Source organism: Myotis brandtii, unplaced genomic scaffold (assembly GCF_000412655.1).
Source record: "Myotis brandtii unplaced genomic scaffold, ASM41265v1 scaffold902, whole genome shotgun sequence".
In the NCBI taxonomy this organism is placed as follows: Eukaryota; Metazoa; Chordata; class Mammalia; order Chiroptera; family Vespertilionidae; genus Myotis; species Myotis brandtii.
In genome coordinates this window covers 3,957,407-3,980,090 of record NW_005371709.1, presented here as the reverse complement: position 1 = coordinate 3,980,090, position 22,684 = coordinate 3,957,407, and the positions used below count along the sequence as shown (strand labels likewise).

Genomic DNA, 22,684 nt, shown 5'->3' with positions numbered 1-22,684 from the left:
CACGGGGCCTTCCCGGGAGGCGGGAAGATGCCGTGGTGCCCCGGCTTCTGGGTAACTCTTTCGGGGTGTTTCCGGCGCGGGGCGGAATCTGTGCACACATGCAGAGCCCACAGCCCTGGCAAACTTTTGCTGTTGAAATGGGAAATATTTGGGCACCGAGATACAATGATTTGCCCCCTAATCGTCTGGGGGTTTTCCCAAGGGTCCCAGCCCAACTCTTGTTCGGCAAGGGCCGTGTTCGGCAAACTGCGGCTCGCGAGCCACATGCGGCTCTTTGGCCCCTTGAGTGTGGCTCTTCCTAAGCCTTAGGAGTACCCTAATTAAGTTAATAACAATGTACCTACCTATATAGTTTAAGTTTAAAAAATTTGGCTCTCAAAAGAAATTTCAGTCGTTGTACTGTTGATATTTGGCTCTGTTGACTAACGAGTTTGCCGACCACTGGGCAAGGGCATTGGTGAGGATATTGCCCTTAAATAGTTGTATTTCATCCTAGGCAACTGGAGCTATTTCAAAGGCGAATGAGAATCCACCCTTAAAATTAGAGCTCAGACTCTCCCCTCTCTACTTCCTGTGCATGGCTCCGAGGGCGCATTCCCGCAGGGGCGGACAGGGCGCTGGGCCCAGGGGAGGCGAGGGGGGAGGCAGCACTTGCGTGGAGCTCCGTGACAAGGGAGCCCTCTTGCCCCTCTGTAGTTGTCCCTGAGAACATTGCCGAGCCTGCTTGTTCATTCCGCATTCATGGCGCATTGGCTCCTTTCCGTGTTAGGCGTTTCCTGGGAGGGCTGTCCCCTCTCCAGGGGGTTCACAGCCTCTGGGAGAGACAGACACCTGAGCGATGACTGTAAGAGTGTGATTCACTCTAGAGCAGTGGTTCTCAACCTTCCTAATGCCGCGACCCTTTAATACAGTTCCTCATGTTGTGGTGACCCCCAACCATAAAATTATTTTTGTTGCCACTTCATAACTGTAATTTTGCTACTGTTATGAATCGTAATGTAAATATCTGATATGCAGGATGTGTTTTCATTGTTACAAATTGAACATAATTAAAGCATAGTGATTAATCACAAAAACAATATGTAATTATGTATGTGTTTTCCAATGGTCTTAGGCGACCCCTGTGAAAGGGTCGTTCGACCCCCAAAGGGGTTGTGACCCACAGGTTGAGAACCGCTGCTCTAGAGGAAGGGGTGCCCAGGGACGCAGGCCAGGCTTTAACAAGAGAGTAGACCTTGGAAGTGTGCTTTGAGGGACAAGAAGTAAGCAGCTTATCTAGAAGAGGGAGCAGGATCCTACCAGGAAGAGGATGGAATGTGCAGAGGCATGAGACATACCCTGCATGTGAGACAAGGCAGGAGAGGTGTCTGCCACCTTGGGAAAAGATGTCTGAGTCATGCTAAAGAGCTTGAATTCTATTATCTTCAACGATGGAGGACCATGACTTTTAAAGTACTGTTATGGCATAATGAGATTTTATGTAAGAAATCATCACTAGGGAGATTGGATGTTAGCCTATTGCAAAGGCCCAAGAAATGATGGCTGGAAAAAAGGCTCCGGCAGGGGACATGGAGCATAAAGGAGGAACTTATAGCACTTACTACTGAAAGTGGGAGGGTGAGAGGAGAGGAGGGGTCCCTGCAAATTCGATGGCGCTGCAGGTCACTGGGTTAGGAAACATGAGAGGAGCCATTCTTTTGGGTGAAGGATGAGAACACGTGTTGTTTTGAGCACGTTGGGTTTGAAGTAGGGTGAGGGATACAAAAGAGATGAAACTGCCCTCCAGTAGTTTCATTCAGTACCTCCCCTTTTCTTTTAAAAGTCTCGTCATGAACTTAGAACAAACAAGGCAACTGTGAGTATAGCTAAAGCCATTAGGGACAGAAGCCTTCTCCACTCAGGAAGTCCTGTCCTTAATGTGTTCTTAACCCACATGTCACCTTATGGTGACTGCTTGTCTGCCTTCCCTACTAGAATTTAAGCTCCTGAGAGCATGAAAGTATATTCTTGGCACATAATAGACACTCAATCTACATTTGATAAATGAATGAATTTAATTTCGTTAGGCTTAGTTTCCTCAAATAAGAAACGGGCTAATAACACTGTCCTTATCTATTCTATATACTTGGCTAAAGGCTTGTTAAGAGAATCAAATATGAAAATCTTTAAGCATTGTGCATTTTTCCATTTCATTTAGTACTGTTATCTTATTTTCACTATTATTTTACTATTACTATTCTACTCCAGTAGAGAGAGGAGTGCGCTATGTGACTATGAATGGGAAAAATCAAATACCAGAATTATTAGCTAGGAAATGATTCAGTCATGGTATCTTTCCTGCATGTGATTTTTATTAAAAAGTGATTTGTTTTTTGTTTTTGGTTAATCCTCACCTGAGGATTTTTCCCCATTGATTTTTAGAGAGAGTGGGAGAGTGGGAGACACATCAATTGGTTGCCTCCATGCACCGCAGCTAGGGCTGGGGATTGAACCTGCAACTCAACTACATGCCCTTGACCAGGAATCGAACCTGTGACCCTTTGGTGTGCAGGCTGACACTCTAACCACTGAGCAATACCAGTCAGGACAAAAGTGATTCTTTTTTCATTGGAGGGATTAAACTTTTGTCTCAGCAAATGGTAATAGGGCTGGACAAGACTAAAGAGTCGTGTAGGAAGTGGACTGTTTAGAATCTATAATAATAAAAGCATAATATGCAAATCGACCGAACAGCCAAACAACCCATTCTGATGACCATGCTATGACACCCACTGGCACCAGGCCAGCCAAGGCGGGTGGGATGTGACTGGTCAGGGGCCCAGCCATTGCCCCATGATTGTCCTGCAGAGGGAGGCCCAGGCCACCAGCCAGCGGGGCGATCAATCGGGGGGCTCCACGATCACCCCAAAGAGGGAGGCCCAGGAGGTGTGTGGACAGCAGACGGGGGCAACGCCAGGCCAAGGCGGGTGCTGGTGGCGGGTGGTTTGGGGGCGGGGGGCGGGGCCGTGAGGCAGCCAGCTGCGGAGGCCTACCCTTGCACGAATTTCATACATCAGGCCTCTAGTTGGACTATAAGAATGCAGGACTGAGGCCTGCCTCTTTACATGCTATAAAGTACTAGGTTTAAGTTATTTAAGTCTTAGCTTCTTTAGTTGTTAATAATAGAATCTTATTCAAACAAGGCAATTTACTGAAGGAGGATTTATAGTCTCTACGAGCAGGAGGTAAAGTGGATCTCATAATAGGTGGGTACAAGGAACTGGAAGTTAGGAACTAAGACTGTCCCCATCTCTTAGTCTCTTATTTACACTTCTCTGCACATCTGCTTCTTTTTTTTTTTTAATATATTTTATTGATTTTTTACAGAGAGGAAGGGAGAGAGATAGAGAGCCAGAAACATCGATGAGAGAGAAACACCGATCAGCTGCCTCCTGCACACCTCCCACTGGGGATGTGCCCGCAACCCAGGTACATGCCCCTGACTGGAATCGAACCCGGGACCCCCCAGTCCGCAGGCCAACGCTCTATCCACTGAGCCAAACCGGCTTCGGCCATTTGCTTCTTTTTCCTCCTTTGAAGATAGACTCTTCATTAGTGAATATTTGGTGGAGAATGGCTTCCTCAACCCTAAAATATTCTTAGTGCCTATTCCTGACTGACTTCTGGACTTGGTCCCAGTTCCAAATTCCTGGAGAGAAAATCTTACTGGCCTAACCGGTCCAGAACTCCATTTCTGGTGAAATCAGTGGTGGCAGGGAGAGCGGGGGGCACACAGGTTATGTGAACACTAAGCTGAGCACTGAATGATGGGAATTCTTAGAGACAAGGAAGTAGGCTAGGTTGGTAGATGTATTATGTGAGTTGGCGATGATAGGACAAACCTTTAATGAACCAGTTTCCACACACTATGCAACGTCACTTTGTAGTTTCACAAACCAGGCTATATACATCAGAAGCACCAGGAAAGCTTTGGATAAATACAGATTCTTAGAGCCCCCACTTTCCACCAGTGAATTACAATCTCCAGGGCCAGGACCCAGGAGTCAGCATTTTAATGAAACATTCCCAAAGATTATGTGATTGCTTTATGTTGTTGATTTATTGATGATAGCCATCTGACAGGTGCAAGGTGATATCTCATTGTGGTTTTAATTTGCATTCCTCTGATGATTGGTGATGTTAAGCACCTTTTCATGTCTGTTGGCCATCTGTATGTCCTCTGTAGAGAAATGTCCACTTAGGTCCTTTGCCCATTTTTAAATTGGATTGTGTGTTTTTTTGGTGTTGTGAGTTTTTTATAAATTTTGGATATTAACCCCTTATCACATCTCATTGGTGAATATGCTCTCCCTTTAATGTGTTGTCTTTTCATTTTGTTGATGGTTTCCTTTGCTGTGCGAAACCTTTTTATTTTGATGTAGGCCCATTTGTTTATTTTTTGTTTTCCTTGCCTGAAGAGATATATCAGAAAAAAATATTACTAAGAGAAATGTCCAAGATTTAATTGACCATGTTTTCTTCTAGGATTTTTATGGTTTCGAGTCTTACATTTAGGTCTTTAAATCCATTTTAGTTTATTTTTGTATATGGTGTAAGAAGATTGTCTAGTTTCATTTTTTTTCTGCATGTATCTGTTCAATTTTCCCAGCACCATCTATTGAATAGACCATCTTTATCCCCTTGTATGTTCTTGCCTCATTTGTCAAATATTAATTGATCATATAGTGTGAGTTTATTTCTGGGCGTTCTTTATCTGTTCATTGATCTATATATGTCTGATGGTGAGGATGTGGAGAAAAGGGAATCCTTGTGCACTGTTGGTGGGAATGCAGATTGGTGCAGCCACCATGGAAAACAGTATGGAAGTTCCTCAAAAAAAATTAAAAATGGAACTGCCTTATGACCCAGCAATTCCACTTCTGGGTATAGCCAAAGAAACCCAAAACACTCATTTGAAAGAATATATGCACCCCTATGTTCATTGCAATGTTATTTACAATAACCAAGCTATGGAAGCAACCCAAGTGCCTTTCAATAGAGGAGTGTGTAAAGTGGTGGTACATTTATACAATGGAATATTACTTGGCCTTAAAAAGGAATGAAATCTTACATTAGTGACAGCATAGATGGACCTGAAGGGCTATGCTAAGTGAGATAAGTTAGTCAGAGGAAGATAAATATCATATGATTTCACTTATACGTGGAATCTAAAGAGCAATATAAATGAACAAACAGAATAGAAACAGACTCATAGATACCGAGAACAGACTGATAGATGCCAGAGGGGAGGGTATTGGGGAACTGTGTGAAAAGGCGAAGTTTGCGTTGTTTTTTTACCCCTCAGATATGTAGAAAAATAATCACGAGGCAGACCACGTCAGTTAACTTGTGTGCGCCACTGGGATTCATACAATTGAGCTCTCAATCAGTTTTACTTCTCCACCACAGTGAAGGAAAGGAGAAAACACAAGTAGTAGGGTCATTTGCTAGTAGGAAAGGGGGCTGGGATTCTACATTCATTTTGGAAACTGTAGAAATAATTGCTTGCCTGGGAAGACTGGCCCAAGGGAGTAGGGAGGAGCCAGATAAAATATATAGCCAGTAGTTTTCTGTTCTGAACAGTCAGCTTCTTTCAAGTCCAGAGGGCAGCTATTCCCAAGTTCACGTGGGGGACGGCAGGAGCATGCTCCTGTTGATGTTGAGCCCAGCTGTGCCTGTGAGCAGATGGATGAAGGTTTGCAAACCTTTAGTCAGGCATCACACACTGAAGGGCTGGAGGAAGTTGCACTCTTTCCTGCCTGAGGAGTACAGAACTTGATGTGTAGCTGGTATTCTGTAGGTTATATACTCAATTTTTGGAGCAGATCTTTGCAACTGACATTACCGAAGCATGTTCAAGTTCTAAGCAGAGAGCTAGGATGAACAAGATATTTTTATTGCTTTTCTAAAATCTCTTCTCTCCTGTACAAAGGCTAGGTCCACTCTTCAGTTAGGTCCACTCTTCTCCTAAAGGCTCTTTGGTCATTAGCCAACACAAGTAGGCTGCCGTAGGACTTCCCATAGGGAAAATTAAAATCCGATTCCTCTCCTTTTGTTACTTAGTCTTTAGGCTGAGAATCTGAAGGAGTAAGAGACACAGGATAAGGACGGGAGAGACTGAGCCTTTCTGAGTGTCTGCTCCTTTGCTGAAGGCCACTTTGAAAGGAAAGAAGAAGTCGAACGGCAATTTCCAGTCGGTTCTGGGTTGGCCCCGTGGAGGCTCTGGCTTCTGGGTAATGTCCACAAAGGTCACAGTAGTTGTCAAAGACATTTCCGTTACCTGGGGATCCTGCAGGAAGAAAGTCCATGACAGGTTTGCACTTGGTACCAATTTAAATAGCCCTTTACTTGACTTGTTATAACTTTCCCTGCAGAAAGACCCAAACCAAATTGCTCTAAGCAAGATATACCTTTTTCTCACATTGGTCCTATGTAATTTTCTATGAGACACAGGAAATGGATTTGTCAGCAACAGTCCATGACACCAGAACTATGAACAGTTATACCTACCTAAAGACTGACTCTAGCTTCCCCCAACTGGGGAACTGCCTGATATCAGAGAGGCCAGATGGCAAAACTGCTGTGACGTGCTTAGCAGCTCCACCTTATCAGGCTCCAGGAGGATCCAGGCTCGCAAAGGGAAAGAAGGCTGAACCTAAAAGCCTCCAGAGACTAGAGCAAGCAAGTCTTTGTAGACCCCTGGAAGACTCAGTAACAGGAGATAACAGGGCGGTAGGGACAGAACATGGTTACTGAATGGGACTCCCTCAATGCAAACAAGCAACAACCCCTTCCCCACCTCGAGAAGAGACTGGACAATTCAAATCAGAGAAATTCTGGATTTAGAGATGTTGGGCATAAAGAAGGACTGAGTGAGACACAGAACTAAAAATAAGGAAATTACTCTGTATAATGAAATGCCTTTCCTCATCTAGTTCCAAAATGTTGACTGATGGTCTTACAACTATACTGTTCAGTAGGGAGGGCCTTTTTCTGAAGAAAATTAGTAGTTCCACAAAAAGACAAAGATACGGACATCTGGCAGTTCCACAATGTTTTGGTCAATGACAACCACGTATATGATGGTGGTCCCTTTAGGTTATAACGGAGCTGAAAAATTCCTAGTGTCCAGTGACGTGGCACTTATAAAGTCATAGCACAACAAATTACTCTCGCATTTGTGGTAATGCTGGTGTAAACAAGCCTAGTGCGCAACGCTACCTCAAGGCCACGCATCAGTCCGTCTCACTCATGATCCCAGAGCTTTAGGTCTTAATTGCTTACTTTTTTTCTTTTTCAGTAGCATCTGTGTAAAAACCCAAGTTTATTCATACATAAAGACAAGCTGGTCTCAAACACACTTGAGAATATAATACAAAATTGTTTTAGTCCTGTATTTCCACATAATGCAATGAGAATAACTTATTCTGAGTGTATCTCTGTTTTCTTAGTCCTCCTATAGAGCAAGATTTCTGAGGTAAGTTCAGTCAGTGTGTTATATTTGAATTCTAAAGTCTAAATTTTTTCTATTTACATTGAAAAAATTATGTATAAGCAAAATTTGAAAATTCACTGTTTAGCATGAGCAGCAAGAACAGTGAAAAAATAAAAACAAGAAAATGAAACCAAAGAAAAAAACAACCTCTCTCAAGTCTAGTTATCTAAATTCTTTTATCAAGACAACAAAAGGCACATAGCCAAGTCAGCTCATTTCTTTTAGTAGGGATTCAGTTGTCATATATGGTTGATTTATTTTATTTCTACCTTAACCTACAATATTTTATGATATTTACTTCAGAAATTGCTGCCGACAATTCTGTTTTAACATTTTGTGAGATTTTAGGGGATTTTTTTTCTCAATTCAGTTTATATGCAGCAAATTCCATTTACCCCAAATAAGATTTACTTTGTAACAACATGAAAAGTTTGCATTAGGTTTTGTTTGGCTTTGGTAATAAAAAGTACATCATTTGTGTATGTGTATATGTGTATATATATATATATATATATATATATATACATATATACATATACATATATATATATTACATTTTTATAATCTCAATTTTTAAACCATTATATGTAAACTGCATGTCAAATCATTTCAAATAAAACTCATTATCAGAGAAAAAGCTGTGGATACCACCTCTTTATGTTTTGTAGCTACATATTTCAGACTATGAACTAGGACACATTCCTCTTTGACTCAGGTTTGTAACTCATTATTGAGTTGTAAGAGTTCTTTATTCTACATACAAGGACTTTGCCAGGTATGTGTATTGCAAATATTATCCCCTAGTCAGTGGCTTTTTTTTTTTGTCTTTTTGTTTCATTTTAACTTTTTCATTGAAGTATAATTTATATACAGTAAATGTACACATCTCAAATGTTCAGTGTAATGAGTTTTGACAGTTGTATATGCAACTAGACCACCAACTTACACTATACACAAGAATAAACACAGATAAAAGACTTTGTAAGTTGCGAGACCATAACAATCCTAAAACATAGGCAGTAAAATCTCAGACATCTCTCAGAGCAAAAGGCTGAGACTAAAGCAGCGGTTCTCAACCTGTGGGTCGCAACCCCTTTGGGGGTCGAATGACCCTTTCACAGGGGTCGCCTAAGACCATCGGAAAACACATATATAATTACATATTGTTTTTGTGATTAATCACTATGCTTTAATTATGTTCAATTTGTAACAATGAAAATACATCCTGCATATCAGATATTTACATTACGATTCATAACAGTAGCAAAATTACAGTTATGAAGTAGCAACGAAAATAATTTTATGGTTGGGGGTCACCACAACATGAGGAACTGTATTAAAGGGTCGCGGCATTAGGAAGGTTGAGAACCACTGGACTAAAGTGTGTGACTGTCACATTGAATATATAGTTATGGAAAATATTTTCTGTGGTTGAATCAACCAATATAGTAATAGTGGTATGATAATTTAAAAGAAACTAACCTACACTATAGTCTGGATTCGGGATATTAAAAAATCAGTAACCAGGCTGGGAGGGATCTACTTGAAAGTAAATTGTGTCAGCTCACTGAAACCAAGCATTAGCTGGTAGCATAAACTGTCTCTCAGAAGTCAAAAATTATATAGTCATCAAATGGCTGATAAGACAGTCTAGACTTTGCGAAGATTAGTGGTCCTTTATGAGCCATGACTTACCTTTATGGACTGACACTGGTACAGGAATCGTGCTCCCGACACATGAGCTTGTGGGTTGGACTGGAGGCCTATATATGCCCACAATACCTGGATCTCCAGGGACACTGGTATGATACAGCAAGAAGTGCAACCTGTAGCCTGCAGAGGGTAAAGAAGCATCTGCTTGAATTTCTGATGGCCACCTATAACCCATCACCATGCACTGAGTAGCCATTATTTCTTACACAGTCTACATTAACAGAGAAAGCAATGTGGCTTCTAAGTTCACATAGACCCTGTTTACTGTCCTTGATCGTAGGAAAATTAAAATTCTAAAATGGAAATTACTAATATAGAGATTATAAAATGAAAGCCCATTTACAATGGCTATAAGAAGTGCTCAGTGTGCCCAGCGGGAGTGGCACAGTTGGTTGGAACATTGTCCCCTGCACTGAAAGGTTTCTGGTTCAATTCCTGGTCAGGACACGTATGGAAGGCAACCAAGTGATGCCCCTCCCCCTCTCTCCAAGCATGTCCTCAGGTGAGGATTAGAAAAATAATAAAAAAGAAGTGATCAGTGAGTGGTGCACAGTCAGTATTGTGGAATGCCAGAAGAAGAAGAAACAGCCATTTCTGGTTGAGGATGGAACTGGGATGAGTAATGTCTGACCAAGAAATGGCGATTAAAGGAGAATTCAGGTAGAGAGATGGCATATAACGAGGTATACAACTAGAACAGCACGTGATGCCATGGAGGGACATCATTGATTCATGTGAATCATAGTTACTGAGTGTCTCCTATGTGCCTGGCATGTACGAGGCACTGGCCTTGAGCAGACACTTGCCTGAAGCAAAGGATTGAACATAGGAGCAGTGAAAAGTTAAAGAAGGCATTTCAGTGATTATGCAGTCTAACAAGTAGTCTGACTCTTGGAGGATTAATTCTAAGATGCAGGAAGGATTGATGGAAGTGAGTACTTTAATCAGTAGGTTACTATAACTTAGCAGATACAAACTATCCTCAAATATGCTTTGTGCTTTTCTAGCTTCATACTTCTTTATAGTAAGGTTCAGATATAGGCAATAACGTGTATAAACTGGGAGCAGGAGAAGACAGGCCATGTTTATGTTTATTAAGTAACTGTCAAACTGGTTTTTAAGTGGCTGCACCATTTTGCAGTCCCACCAACAATGTCTGAGGGTTCCAATATCTCCTCATCCTTGCCAACACCTGTTATCCATCTTTTTAATTATAGACATCCTAGTGGGTGTGAAGTGGTATCTCATCATGGTTTTGCAATTTTCTAATGGCTAATGATGTTGAATATTTTTTCATAAGTTTGTTCCAAATACTTTTAAACATTTTTCTTTTCATTTATTCTACATTTGGAACATTTTCCCATGTTGTCAAATGCTCTTTGGAAATGTGATTTTAACATGTAAATTTAAGAATAATAAAGAGTAGTTCCACTAGAATCTCAATCCAACCCCTTCCTGTATTCAGCCGGGTAGCATCCAAAATCCACACTCCCTCAGCATGGCTTTGAAGTTTAAGAGAACTCAATTTGACTTCAGTTGCCTAAAGGCTGGATCAATACATGTGTTTACTTATCCCCCAAATCTCTGCAAAAGGAAAGAAGTATGTAAGGATTAAAGTCAGAATAGTGCTGAGAAAGGGAAAAACATTATTTAAAAATAATCTCTAAGGGGAAAGGTCTTTCAAAGTCTGAACTAAAACGCCAAGGTAAAATAGAAAAAGGACTGATAAGTTTCACAACATAAAAGTCAACTTCTGCATGGCAAAAAACACCATAAACAAAGTCAAAAGACAAATGACAAACTCAGAAAAAAAAATTCTGCAAATCAAATCACAGAAAAAAAAACCATTTCTCAAATATGCAAAGATTTCCTGTAAGTCATAAGACCAATAATTCAATAAAAATGGGCAAGTGATATATATAGATCACAGTGAAGAAAATACAAATTGTCCAACCATATGTCAAAATACTCAACCTTATTCATAGAGAAAAATAAAACTACACTAGAATGCTATTTTCACTTAGAAGAGCAAAGCTTAAAAAATTCAAAAACACAGTATTGATTTAAGTTTGGGGTAACAAGCAGTCTCATGGATGGATGGAGGGCCTACAAATTGATATAACCTGTATAGAGAATGAATTGGCAGTAGTTATTAAAATTTTAAATGCCTATATCCTTTGATCTAGAAATTCTTACTTCTAGGATTTAACATATAGGTTTATTCTCACATGTATGATGTGGTAACCTGAATGAAGTTATAAAATGCCGCATTGTATATAATAGCAAAACTCGAAAAACACCCGAATGTCCATTCATAAAACTGGTAAAATAAATTATGGTTCATGCCGGGAGCCGGTCCATCCTTGCTGCTTGACACAGTCGCTGCAGAGAAGAAACATCTGCACAGCATGTTTCAAGGGACCTGGCGTATATGGCACACTGTTCTTAATATGTTTGCTCCCCTTCTTGGCAGTTAATCACTTTAACTAAGAACAATCACGCTTAAGCTACATAATCTTTACTCCCTGGAATAAGAAACGCCCTAACCTTTGGAATAGAAATTGACAGGATTAAAATCAACTGGTATAAATACAGATGTAACAAGACAACAGAACACAGAACCTAGAGACAGGACTTGGCTGGAGATCCTATACAGAACCTAGACACAGAACCTAGAAAAAGATCCTGGACAGAACCTGACTACAGAACTTGGCTGGAGAACCTGGATAGAACCTGGCTGGAGAACCTGGCTAGAGAACCTGGCTGGAGATCCTGGATAGAACCTGGCTAGAGAACCCAACTATGCTGATCAACTGAATGCTACCTCCGTGTCCTTCCTTCTTCGCCAACTCCGTCCACACCTTGGGGAACCCCTGGACCTGCTGGGGCTGGACCCCAACAGGTTCATCTGTACTTTTTGAAATTTTCAAGCCAGTGTATGTATTACTTATACAGAAAAATAAATAATTTACATTTTTAAATAAAAAGAAAATTAAAGGTACAGCAACCTAAAGTGAGGAGGTAAGGGGTAGGCAAAAGAGGAAGAAAATAGAAGAACACAGCAAATTTCCTTATTTTAGTCAGACTGCAGTCAAGAGAACTCATCTAGTGGGCCACCTGAAAAAGTAAAAACAACAGCTGGATGAGGTGAATTCAGGGGCAGGAGGTGTTGAGGTTTTTACTTTTAATTTAATAAATTAAATTTCTGACTTGGTAATGTATTGTTATTAAATGTAAAAATACAAATTTTATAACAGAAAGAACATAATTTCAACCTCAAAGAAAGAATCTGTGCTGATCAAATATTCAGGAATGCAAGAATATTTGAAATATATGTGTAATATATTTTTCTCTTACAATGAGGAAGGTTGATTTTTTCAAATATTTTTATTGATTTCAGAGAGGAAGGGAGAGGGAGAGAGAGATAGAAACATCAATGATGAGAGAGAATCAATAATCAGCTGCCTCCTGCACGTCCCACCCTGAGGATCGAGCCCACAACCTGGGCATGTGCCCTTGACCAGAATCAAACCTGGGACCCTTCAGTTCGCAGGCTGACGCTCTATCCACTGAACCAAACTGGCTAGGGCAGTAAGTTTGATTTTGAACCACAGAGCAATCTCTAGATTTTCTACCTTCAAATTTTTCTCTCAGGAAGTAAGTTAAATATAAACCTAACCTGAAGCAATGACATCAAATGGGCATGATTTCTTATATTCTTACTAGAAGCCCGGTGCACAAATTCATGCACAGGTGGGGTCCCTCGGCCTGGTCGGCAATTGAGGCCAATTGGGGCTGTCTTGCCCAGTCCCAATCGGGCCAGTCAACTCAGGGGAGGGACCGTGGGAGTTTGGCTGGCCATAGGAGGCTGGCTGTGGGAGCGCACTGACCACCAGGGGGCAGCTCCTGCGTTGAGCGGCTGCCCCCTGGTGGTCAGTGCACATCATAGCGACTGGTTGTAACAGTCCCTTAGGCTTTTATATATATAGACTAGAGGCCCGGTGCACGAAATTCATGCACTGGGGGCGGGGAGGTATCCCCTCAGCCCAGGTGTGCCCTCTCGCAGTCTGGGAGTGCTTGGGGAATGTCTGACTGATGGCTCAGGCCCAGAGGGAGCGGGCCTAAGCCATCAGTCGGACATCTTTAGTGCTGACGTGGAGGCAGGAGAGGTTCCCGCTACCGCTGCTGTGCTCACCAGCTGTGAGCCCGGCTTCTGGCTGAGCAGCGCTCCCACTGTGGGAGCGCACTGACCACCAGGGGGCAGCTCCTGTGTTGAGCGTCTGCCCCCTGGTAGTCAGTGCGCATCATAGAGACTGGTTGTTTTACTGTTCGGTCAATTTGCATATTAGCCTTTTATTATATAGGACTAGAGGCTTGGTGCACGAATGCGTGCACAGTGGGGTCTAGCCAGCCCGCCTCAATCGAGCCGGGCTGGCTGGGGGTAAGGGACGTGAGAGGTTGGCTGGCCAGCCCATCCCCAATCAGGGTGGGTGGGGGGACGATCAGGGGATGGGGCCGGCCAGGGGGAGGGGCTGTGGGCGGTTGTCCAGCCAGCCCCATCCCCTGGTCGAACTCCCGGTTGAACTTCTGGTCGAGGGGACAATTTGCATATTAGCCTTTTATTATATAGGATGATAACCACATTATTTAAGGAAATAGGGCTGGTTTTAATTTCAACAAAATGGGGATGCGAGGCCCGGTCAGACAGGTATTTCTCTCCTTACTGAAACACTGCAGTTCCTGCTGAGGATCGGGGTCCACTCTGCCTTCTGAGCTGGGTCAGCGTTACCAAAGATGGCAACATGTTCTGGTCTGGGCCTCCCGTGAAGAGTCTGGTACATCTCTTGCTGCAGGTGGTTGCAGTCCACCTTTTTCAGCCTGAAATTAAACATCATGGAAGCTGCAGTCCAATGCTAACTTAATAATGTAACCATATTAGCATATTAATCCAAATATTAGAAACTAGAGGTCTGGTGCACAAAATTCATGTACTTGGTGGGGGGGTCCCTCAGCCCGGCCTGCGCCCTCTTGCAGTCTGGGAGCCCTCGCCAGCCATAAGCCTGGCTTCTGGCTGAGGGCGCTCCCCCTGTGGGAACGCATTGACCACCAGGGGGCACCTCCTGTGTTGAGTGTCTGCCCCATGGTGGTCAGTGTGTGTCATAGCGACTGGTTGTTCTGCTGTTCGGTCGATTTGCATATTAGCCTGTTATTGTATAGGATAATAGTATAAAATGAATTGGAGGGAAAAAATCTTCAGTAGGTATAGAGGACTGTCAGAAAACTCTTAGCATTATGAATATCATTTAGATTCTAAGACTACTCCTAACTAGCAATCTCTGAACTCTCGTTCAAAATATAGAAGTTACCATATCAACATAATCCCTAAATAGAGACAAAATTGTGGGAAATGATGGGGGAGCAATGAATTACCTGAGTTTGCATCCAGACATTGCATTCACCCCAAATTGTACTTTGTGTCTCCTGACAGAGCAAGTTCCATCACCCTGGCTCTGCAAGAGGGTCATCTGAGTTAGAAAGTGATGGTCAAGGAGGTCATAACAGAAGAAAAGTAGGCAGACTGGAAAATGTATGCTCTTATTGTTTCCTTAACACTACTTACATTTTATTAATATCATGGTATCGTTCAAGTTGCAATTTGTTTTCTTCTTCTAGGAATTAAAAGGCACACAGAGATAGTGTTTTTCCAAAAATGGTTAATCACACACCAGCATATAAATACCTCCTTAAATAAAATCAGTCACGATCTTCACCTTCAGCCAGTCTAAGATGTTTTAAAGCCTTTGGTCGTATCACCATTTGAGAATACACTGAATTAATGGCTTGGTAAAGGAAGTCCTGGATACCTAAAAAATGGGGGACTGCAGAATTGGGAAATCCAAAAGATCAGCAGCTGCAGCTCTTCTCATTAGTCTGCAACAGGCCACTCAGCCCCAGAAAGGATACAGTGTGACTGATGTCACCAGTTAGAGCCAAGAGTGGCTTCCCAACAATGTAGCCAGGATTCCCACTTCTAGGACCAGGAAGGGAAGTGGCTGTGCTCTGAAAAGCCTGCAGAAAGAGTAAAAGAAAGTCACTTATGGAGGAAAGCATGCTCTCACACCTTCCACTGCTTTCTTCACACCCTTCCTTAAGGCAATGCAGGAAGTTAGCTGCACTGGGGGCTTCCTTCCACAGTGTAGGATTTTGCAAAAATTTCTATTCCAATGACTTCCATTTTTATCCCCTGAAGTAAATCCTGAGTGATCTGAATATTGAAATTTACGATATAAATTCACTGTATGGCACTGCTACCAAGGGTTACAAGCAAAGATTATTGACCCTGTTTTTAAAAAATTACTATCAATTTAGGTCAATGTTCAGCCTGGCTGAAAGGAGAAGAATTTAAATGTAATTCATAAATATATTTTAATTAACCATAGATTTTCCAGAGATGAACTCGGAGAGACGAGACTTGGTTGGTCACTTGGAGGCAGAGCTGAGAAAAAAACTGGACTCGGCAAGGTTCAAAAAGTAGCAGTAGAAGAAAAGCCAAAGGTGGTGATCAGATTGGAAACTCAGGTTAAGTGGGGAACGATTAAAACACTGAATGCCATTTACATTTTTGACAACGTTCATAAATACACAGACAAAAATTCATACTCATTGTAAGCATGTAAGCTCAAATAATACAGAAATGTAAAAGTGAAAAAAGTATCTACTGAATGCACAGAAATATGAGAATTTCTGTGGGATGATGGCTGAGTTTATGATTCAAAATGACTATTTAAAAAAAGAGTTTGAATTTGACATTGAATTCCTGCTTTGCTGGGGGCCAAGTAGAGAATCAGAGAAAATGTGAATGAACAGGCATTGCTGAATCCGTATCACTAGTAGTTAAATTTTGGCATACTAGACGTGGAGGCCTCTTGCACAGTGAACACCAGTGTGCTCTATGGTTCCCTGGGCTTTGACTCTGTCCTACAGCAGTGTCTGTTCTTTTCCTCTGTAGTGAAGGGATTATGTATCCTTGTAAATGTATTCAGGAAGTCCGCACACTACAAAAAGAAATGCCTCAACTGACAGACTGAAGTAGGCCTCCATATTCTCACTCTACTTCACACGTGTTACAGACACAAAGGAATTATATTCCTTCCCCCTCTGTCCCCTGTAAGAGAAGGGCCCTTACCCTGAAGCGAATGATGAACTGCTGCTGTAAGGAAGCGCCTGGCTCAACAGTCAGGTTGGTTTGTCCAAAACTGACAGAGACCTTCTGGATTCCAAAAGTCCCATTGGTCTCTATCTCATAGATGACCTGCAATACAAAAGTAGAATTGATTATAATAAAGATTATTTAGTGGGCCAATTATGTGTAATTTAAATTTTCTGTCTTAAAGGGTTTTATTATAAATGAATGAGGGCACAGCATGGTGACTACTATAAACAAATCTGTATATTTGAAAGTTGATAAAAGAGTAGATCTTGAAAGTTCTCATTGCAAGAAAAAAATGTGTAACTGTGTGGTGATGGTCATTAACTCACAACTGTAAACCTACTTTTGCCCACCCCGTTACATATATCAAATCATATTGTACATCTAAAACTAATTCAATATTATATGTTAATTATATCTCAATTAAAAATATAGCCAAATGAGGAAGAATAAACAAGTAGTCTTAAAAACACACGAGAAAAGAGACTGGATAGAGCTCTTAAAAGGTCCATGGGAGAGGGGAGTTTTAAGATTTGAAAGGGAAGAAAAATAAGTTTTGATTGTGTGCAGAGGAAGGTGAGAGAAGCACAGGTAGGTGGATGGAAACCTGGTTTACTTGGCTGTCCCATGTCTGAGGATGAGGAGAAATAGCAGCTGGAGATGGAAGTTATAAGCAATTGATCCTTAGATTTCTGAACATAGTCTTTAAAGTTACACTTTAAGATAATTTTTACTTCTGTAGGTTGATTAGAAGAGAGAGAACAAAGGAAAAGTTGATTAGTCTATTTCAGATCTTCAGATGATACTGACTTCGCTAACAGAAGAAAACATGGTCAGGAACCCTAAGAGACTGCCTATCAACAGAGGAGTTAGAAATACTCTTAATGTTCACGACACGCAATACTGGAGGACGGTAGCAGTGAAAACGGCTGAAACATGGTAGGGAGGAAGGGGATGGGCTCAATTCTTGACATGTTAATTTCCAGGTAATGCACAAAACTTCCTGTGGGGTCCGTGTGGTACTGAAGATGAGGCACCTCAGTAGTGGCGAACAACATTCACCAATCCAGAACCTGAGGTCCCCATCCCTACCTGGGAAACAGCATTCTGACAAGTGTTTCCAGCCAACAGAGGAGAACCAGCTTGTGAGACGGGTGTTACAGGAACCTGGAACTAGCAAGGGAAAGAAGCAAATCAACTAAAATTGAAAGCAGCATTTTCTCTTCTAGCTACATGTCAGCTAAAATGAGTATTTTTCATTTTGACCATCAACTTTCTTTCTCCTTCCACTGCCAGACTACAACTTAAGTTCAAGTCACTGTCATTCTAAGCCAGCACATCTCAAAACATATTTCTCAGAACGTTGATTCTGAGATATAACATAAAGGTTCCATGGTCAATTAAGTTTTAGAAATATGTATTTGATACCTGCCTCTTAGGGATTACGAGGGCCCTTAAGCCTATTAAAGACTCCAAGAAGTCCACCCTAAATATAGTGTTAATATTTCCCAAACTTATCTAACAACCTTTTGAATTCTTAATTCATATAATACTTATTAATCGTATAGAACACATGGAAAACATTGTTTTAGACACACACTTAACATTTTGATACATCACAAATGCATTTTCTTTCACCATTATAATCAAGACTGAAATTGCCACAGATGCAAAGGGACCAAATATTCACTTTACTTTTTCCTGATGAGCAGCATCATACCTTCATATTCTGCAGATCAGTCATACCGCTTGGCACCTAGAATAAGTGAAAAGCAAGAAAATGAGTATGCAGACATCTTAGAGAAAATCTCCAGGAGCTTGAATTTTCACATTTGGGGGGAAATAAATCGACATATTAGAATCATTTGCTTCCTCTCTTCTACTGATTCTTCTTTACACTAAAACGCCAGGAGAAAGCAGAAGGGAGGTTGGACGGACTGTGATGCCCATCTACTCTGAGCTCTACTGAAGTTTTGATGAAATAGTGAGATGTCACCCTTCTCACCCTCCCTAGCCAATCCCATTAGCCAGGAGGTTGAAAATCTCTAATCATGGCCCTAACCGGTTTGGCTCAGTGGATAGAGCGTCGGCCTGCGGACTGAAGGGTCCCAGGTTCGATTCCGGTCAAGGGCATGTATCTTGGTTGCAAGCACGTCCCCAGTAGGGGGTGTGCAGGAGGCAGCTGATCAATGTTTCTCTCTCATTGATGTTTCTAACTCTCTATCCCTCTCCCTTCCTCTCTGTAAAAAAATCAATAAAATATATATTAATTTAAAAAAAATAGAAAATCTCTAATCATGGCTATATAGCCCTAATTCTTTCATCTTTCTTCAGACAATAGGACTTCCAGGCCCTCTGCCTTTTATGTAGCTCTTGGGCATTCTGACTTCCAAGTTAGTGCTTTGCCCACAACCCAGCAGTGGGCAGCATGTTGACTTTAAACCCATAGTGCTGACAGTGGGAGAGAAGGGATACCCACCTTCAAGACTGTGAAGTTGTAGTAAGAGACAGCATTGAGGGCTGGATCCAAGGTGCAGCTGTTTGCCAGATTCTTGAAGAAACGGACACAGGTTGTACTTTTACTCTCCAAGAAACCTTAACGCACAAAGAATTAAGGGGGTGGTAAATGAGAAAGCCTATTCTAACTTGAAGAAAAAGGTTGGCACTTCTGCTCTGACTCACCTGCAGGATTGCTCTCGATACAGAGTCCCCCAGCTCCAACTCCTGCAGGCTGCCTCAGCAAGCTTACTACAGACCACTCTGAGGAGTAAGTCAAAATGGGGTCCCCAGCCTGAACAAAGCATAGCAGAAACTTATTCACCATGAAAGTGGACAGAAGTCCACCAGAAACTGAAAAAGCAGAAACAAAAATTAATTCAGCTTGTTCATGTGGACAACACCGCTCTCCAAAAGAACTGACAGCGGTTTACCTAACTGCAGCGGGGGACCTCAAAGACACCAGTCAATTGTTGGTTATGACGGAAACATCAAACCCAATAATCCCATCCCCTTCCCCAGGCTCACCCTGTAAAAAGGTGCTGGCGACTGCGTCTGGAATGTTGAATTGAATGAGTTGCCTCCAAACTCTGTAGCCGGGGTCTGGAAGTTGGATGCATTGACTTTTTGGGGCTTCTGGAAGTAGTTTAATTTTGCTAAAATGTGTTTAGAAATAAAAAGATTTTAGATAAAAGCAAAATATTTATTTTTAAATGGCTTGCACGCCAAGTAACTAATATTTTTATTGAGGCATAATATATACACAGTAGGCTTAAGTATACAAACGCAGTAATCTTAAGTGAAACTCAAAAGAATTTTTACAGCCCTAACCGGTTTGGCTCAGTGGATAGAGCATCGGCCTGCAGACTAAAAAGTCCCAGGTTTGATTCCAGCCAAGGGCATGTACCTTGGTTGCGGGCACATCCCCAGAGGGGAGTGTGCAGGAGGCAGCTGATCGATGTTTCTCTCTCATCGATGCTTCTAACTCTCTATCCCTCTCCCTTCCTCTCTGTAAAATATCAATAAAATATATTTTTTTAAAAAAGAATTTTTACAAATCTACATAATGTTATTACTACTACTATTTTAAGTTATAAAACATTTTCCCAGAAGGTTCCCAATCAATACTCCATCTTAAGTTAACAATTCTGATTTCTATCACCTTCTAACTTATTTGTAATCTGTTAAATGAATTATTGTTTTAGTATTAGTATCGGAGATAAGAATATAGCCAACACAATGGAAAACAGTATGGAGGTTCCTCAAAAAATTAATAAGAGAGTTACCACATGATCCAGCAACCCCACTTCTGGGTATACAATCCATCCTTTCTAGAAGCTGATAATTTACCTTGGGAGACAATGTTTATATAAACGGAACAATCCTAAGTATCCTATAGTTTCCAAGGGAATGGCTCTCAGGTGTTGCTGGGGAAAGAAAGTTCAAAACTACCGGTCCAGAGCAGAAGCAGGATGGTATAGGAGGCAGGAGGGGAGATCAAAAGCAAGGAAGGCCAGTTGGATGCTATTGCAATAGCTCTGGAGCAGTAAGGCTGGGACTAGAAGGCAGTGGGAGATTTAGAAAGGATGGGGCAGCCGCAGCTAATGTGTTATAGCTATCATCAGCAAATTTCCAAGTCTATTTAAAAACCTTAATAATAACAACCACCTCTCATTGCGATTGCACTCTAACGTTAACAGAGCACTTTCACATCCAGGGTTGGTATTATTATTATTGCTTATTTCACAACTGAAGAAATGAGACTGGAAATGCCAAGGGATTTGCCCAAGTCTGAGCAGCTGGTAAGTAAATGGCAAGGCTGAGATCCGACTCTAATGCTCTTTCTCCTACATTGTTGCTTCATAAAATAAAAACAAGGTTGGTATATAGGTCATTTTTCAAAGACATTCATTCATGTACTATTTGGTGCCTCCTATGTATCGCTTGCTGGAGATTCAGTGAGAGCCTTCATGTAGGGGAACAGAATCTACCTGGAATTATCTGGGCCAACAGGGATGATTAAAATTAAAGTTCTGTATGGGTTTTCTGATCCATAGCCAACAGGGCATTAAAAACCTGCAAATGTTCACTAATAAGAGAGAGAAAGGGGGCAGGTGGAGAAGAGGATGATAGAAATTCTCAAAGGAGAAAAAAAGTTTAAACACAAAACAAAGAAAAGGACAGAGACAAAACCAGCTTTCAATAAATGTTAGGCAACAAGAACCAACACGCTTCTACTCACAGTTGTTCACATGGACACAAAACTGCTTAATTCCATTTACATCCATGAAAACTCTTGACGGAAATGGGGAATTACTCCTGAAGATAAGGGAGTTGTCCACACAAACCCAACTTGAAGACCTGCGAAGACACAGGATGGAGAAGGTACATTTAGAAGCACAGGGCTAGGTCCAAACAAGGTTGCCCCATAGATGTCAGTCAGATGCCAAAGAACGGCTCTTTGGGCAGCCACCGGACAACACGAAGGTCCTAGTCTATGGGACAGCCCGGCTCTAAAGATTCTGAAGAGCAAAGTCACTTCTGGGAACACCAGGGCAATCCCACTCACGGTGGAAATGAGGGAGGCAGGCAGCAAGGATCTCTCTCCCTACTTCCAACTATTACCCATTCCAGGGCCCCCATCCCCTCTAGGGCTCACCCTGCACGGGCAGCTCACCTCACGCTTCCCGGAAGGCAGAAGGAGAAAACTGTCCTCGGATGGAGAAGAGAGCAGTCTCTGTCGCAGCAGCAATTTATATCGCAGGTACCAGGAGTCAAGTCGCAGACACAGATCGGTAAGACTACGAAGGTGCAACACAAAGTAGAGCGAAAGGGATGAGGAGCCCTGAATTCTTCCAAGTGCATTCGAATTCCCCTCTTCTGGCAGCCCCAAACCTCACTTGGTAGCAATTCACTTTGTTCACAGAATGTTAGATCTAAGCCTGTAGTTCCCATCATCTCCCCTCCCCTCACCTGGGAAGAGATCCATGGCCCCATCTCCAGGCGCTGAAGGGGTCCCTAGCGTAGGGAACACCGAGGAGGTCCCAGGCCCAGCCCGCGGAGTTTCAGTCCCCTCCGAAGAGGGTTCAAGGGTCCCGCCCTGCGACCCTGGCCCCGAGGAGGTGGGCCCCGGCCCTGGCGGGGAGGAAGAGGGCTGAGGACGGACGCCCTCGGGGGCCAGCAGGAAGAACACCTGCAGGAGCGCGAGCGGCAAGGTGTACATGGGGCCGCTGAGATCCCCGAGTGTTTGCAGTGCGTTTCGGCGGTCGCCAGACGCGTCGCTAGGGGATGGAGGGGGCTCAGGGGAGCAGTCGCAGAGCGTCTGACGTCATCTGTTTGCCTCTGCTCATTGGCTCATGGTGGTGGCTGAGATCTCTTCAGCCAATAGAAAGCGGCGTTGTTACAGCTCTTTCGGCATCGTTTGGTGTGCGCCCTCCTCCTTAGGCCGGGCCCCGCCTCCGTCGCTTGGCAACCGCCAAACTGGCGAAGGCGCCCTCGCCCCGCCCTCCGCTAGGTGGCAGTAGAGGTTCAGCGGAAGGACCAGTGCCGCAGGGGCCGAGCGGGCTTCCCGGCCCAGAGGCCTGAGCCCTTCCTTTAACGGAGGGAAACCCCAGAGTCTGGAACTAGAATTGCGTATCATTCCAGATTCTAAGCAGGGATAATTCCATGAAGGAAAATACAGCAAAGATACATACCTTAAAAAAAAGAGTCTCATCTAAATTTTGTATTGG

The 22,684-nt window shown here is 42.5% G+C and overlaps 1 protein-coding gene across 1 annotated transcript; it reads right to left on the bottom strand.

The window, feature by feature from the left end:
* Positions 1-5,248: 5,248 nt before the first annotated feature.
* TCTN3 (tectonic family member 3) lies at positions 5,249-22,291 on the bottom strand. Its single transcript, XM_005885439.2, has 14 exons — positions 21,927-22,291; positions 21,631-21,754; positions 21,196-21,314; positions 19,482-19,609; positions 19,140-19,248; positions 18,937-19,052; positions 18,178-18,213; positions 17,550-17,630; positions 16,434-16,559; positions 15,212-15,316; positions 14,678-14,772; positions 13,972-14,125; positions 9,230-9,367; positions 5,249-6,328 (listed from the first exon to the last, which is right to left on the bottom strand). Exons 1-14 carry the CDS (start codon positions 22,174-22,176, stop codon positions 6,095-6,097), a joined length of 1,815 nt encoding a protein of 604 aa, XP_005885501.1. The 5' UTR covers positions 22,177-22,291; the 3' UTR covers positions 5,249-6,094.
* Between the last annotated feature and the right edge of the window lie 393 nt (positions 22,292-22,684).

Bases quoted from the DNA above. Each gene is read 5' to 3' on its own strand.
- TCTN3 (XM_005885439.2), bottom strand. From the start codon at position 22,176: ATGTACACCTTGCCGCTCGCGCTCCTGCAGGTGTTCTTCCTGCTGGCC. The intron at 21,315-21,630 runs GTGAGCTGCCCG...GTGTCTTCGCAG, and splicing joins TGCCTTCCGGGAAGCGTGAG to GTCTTCAAGTTGGGTTTGTG. The intron at 18,214-18,936 runs GTGGGTATCCCT...CACTTATTCTAG, and splicing joins ACAACTTCACAGTCTTGAAG to GTGCCAAGCGGTATGACTGA.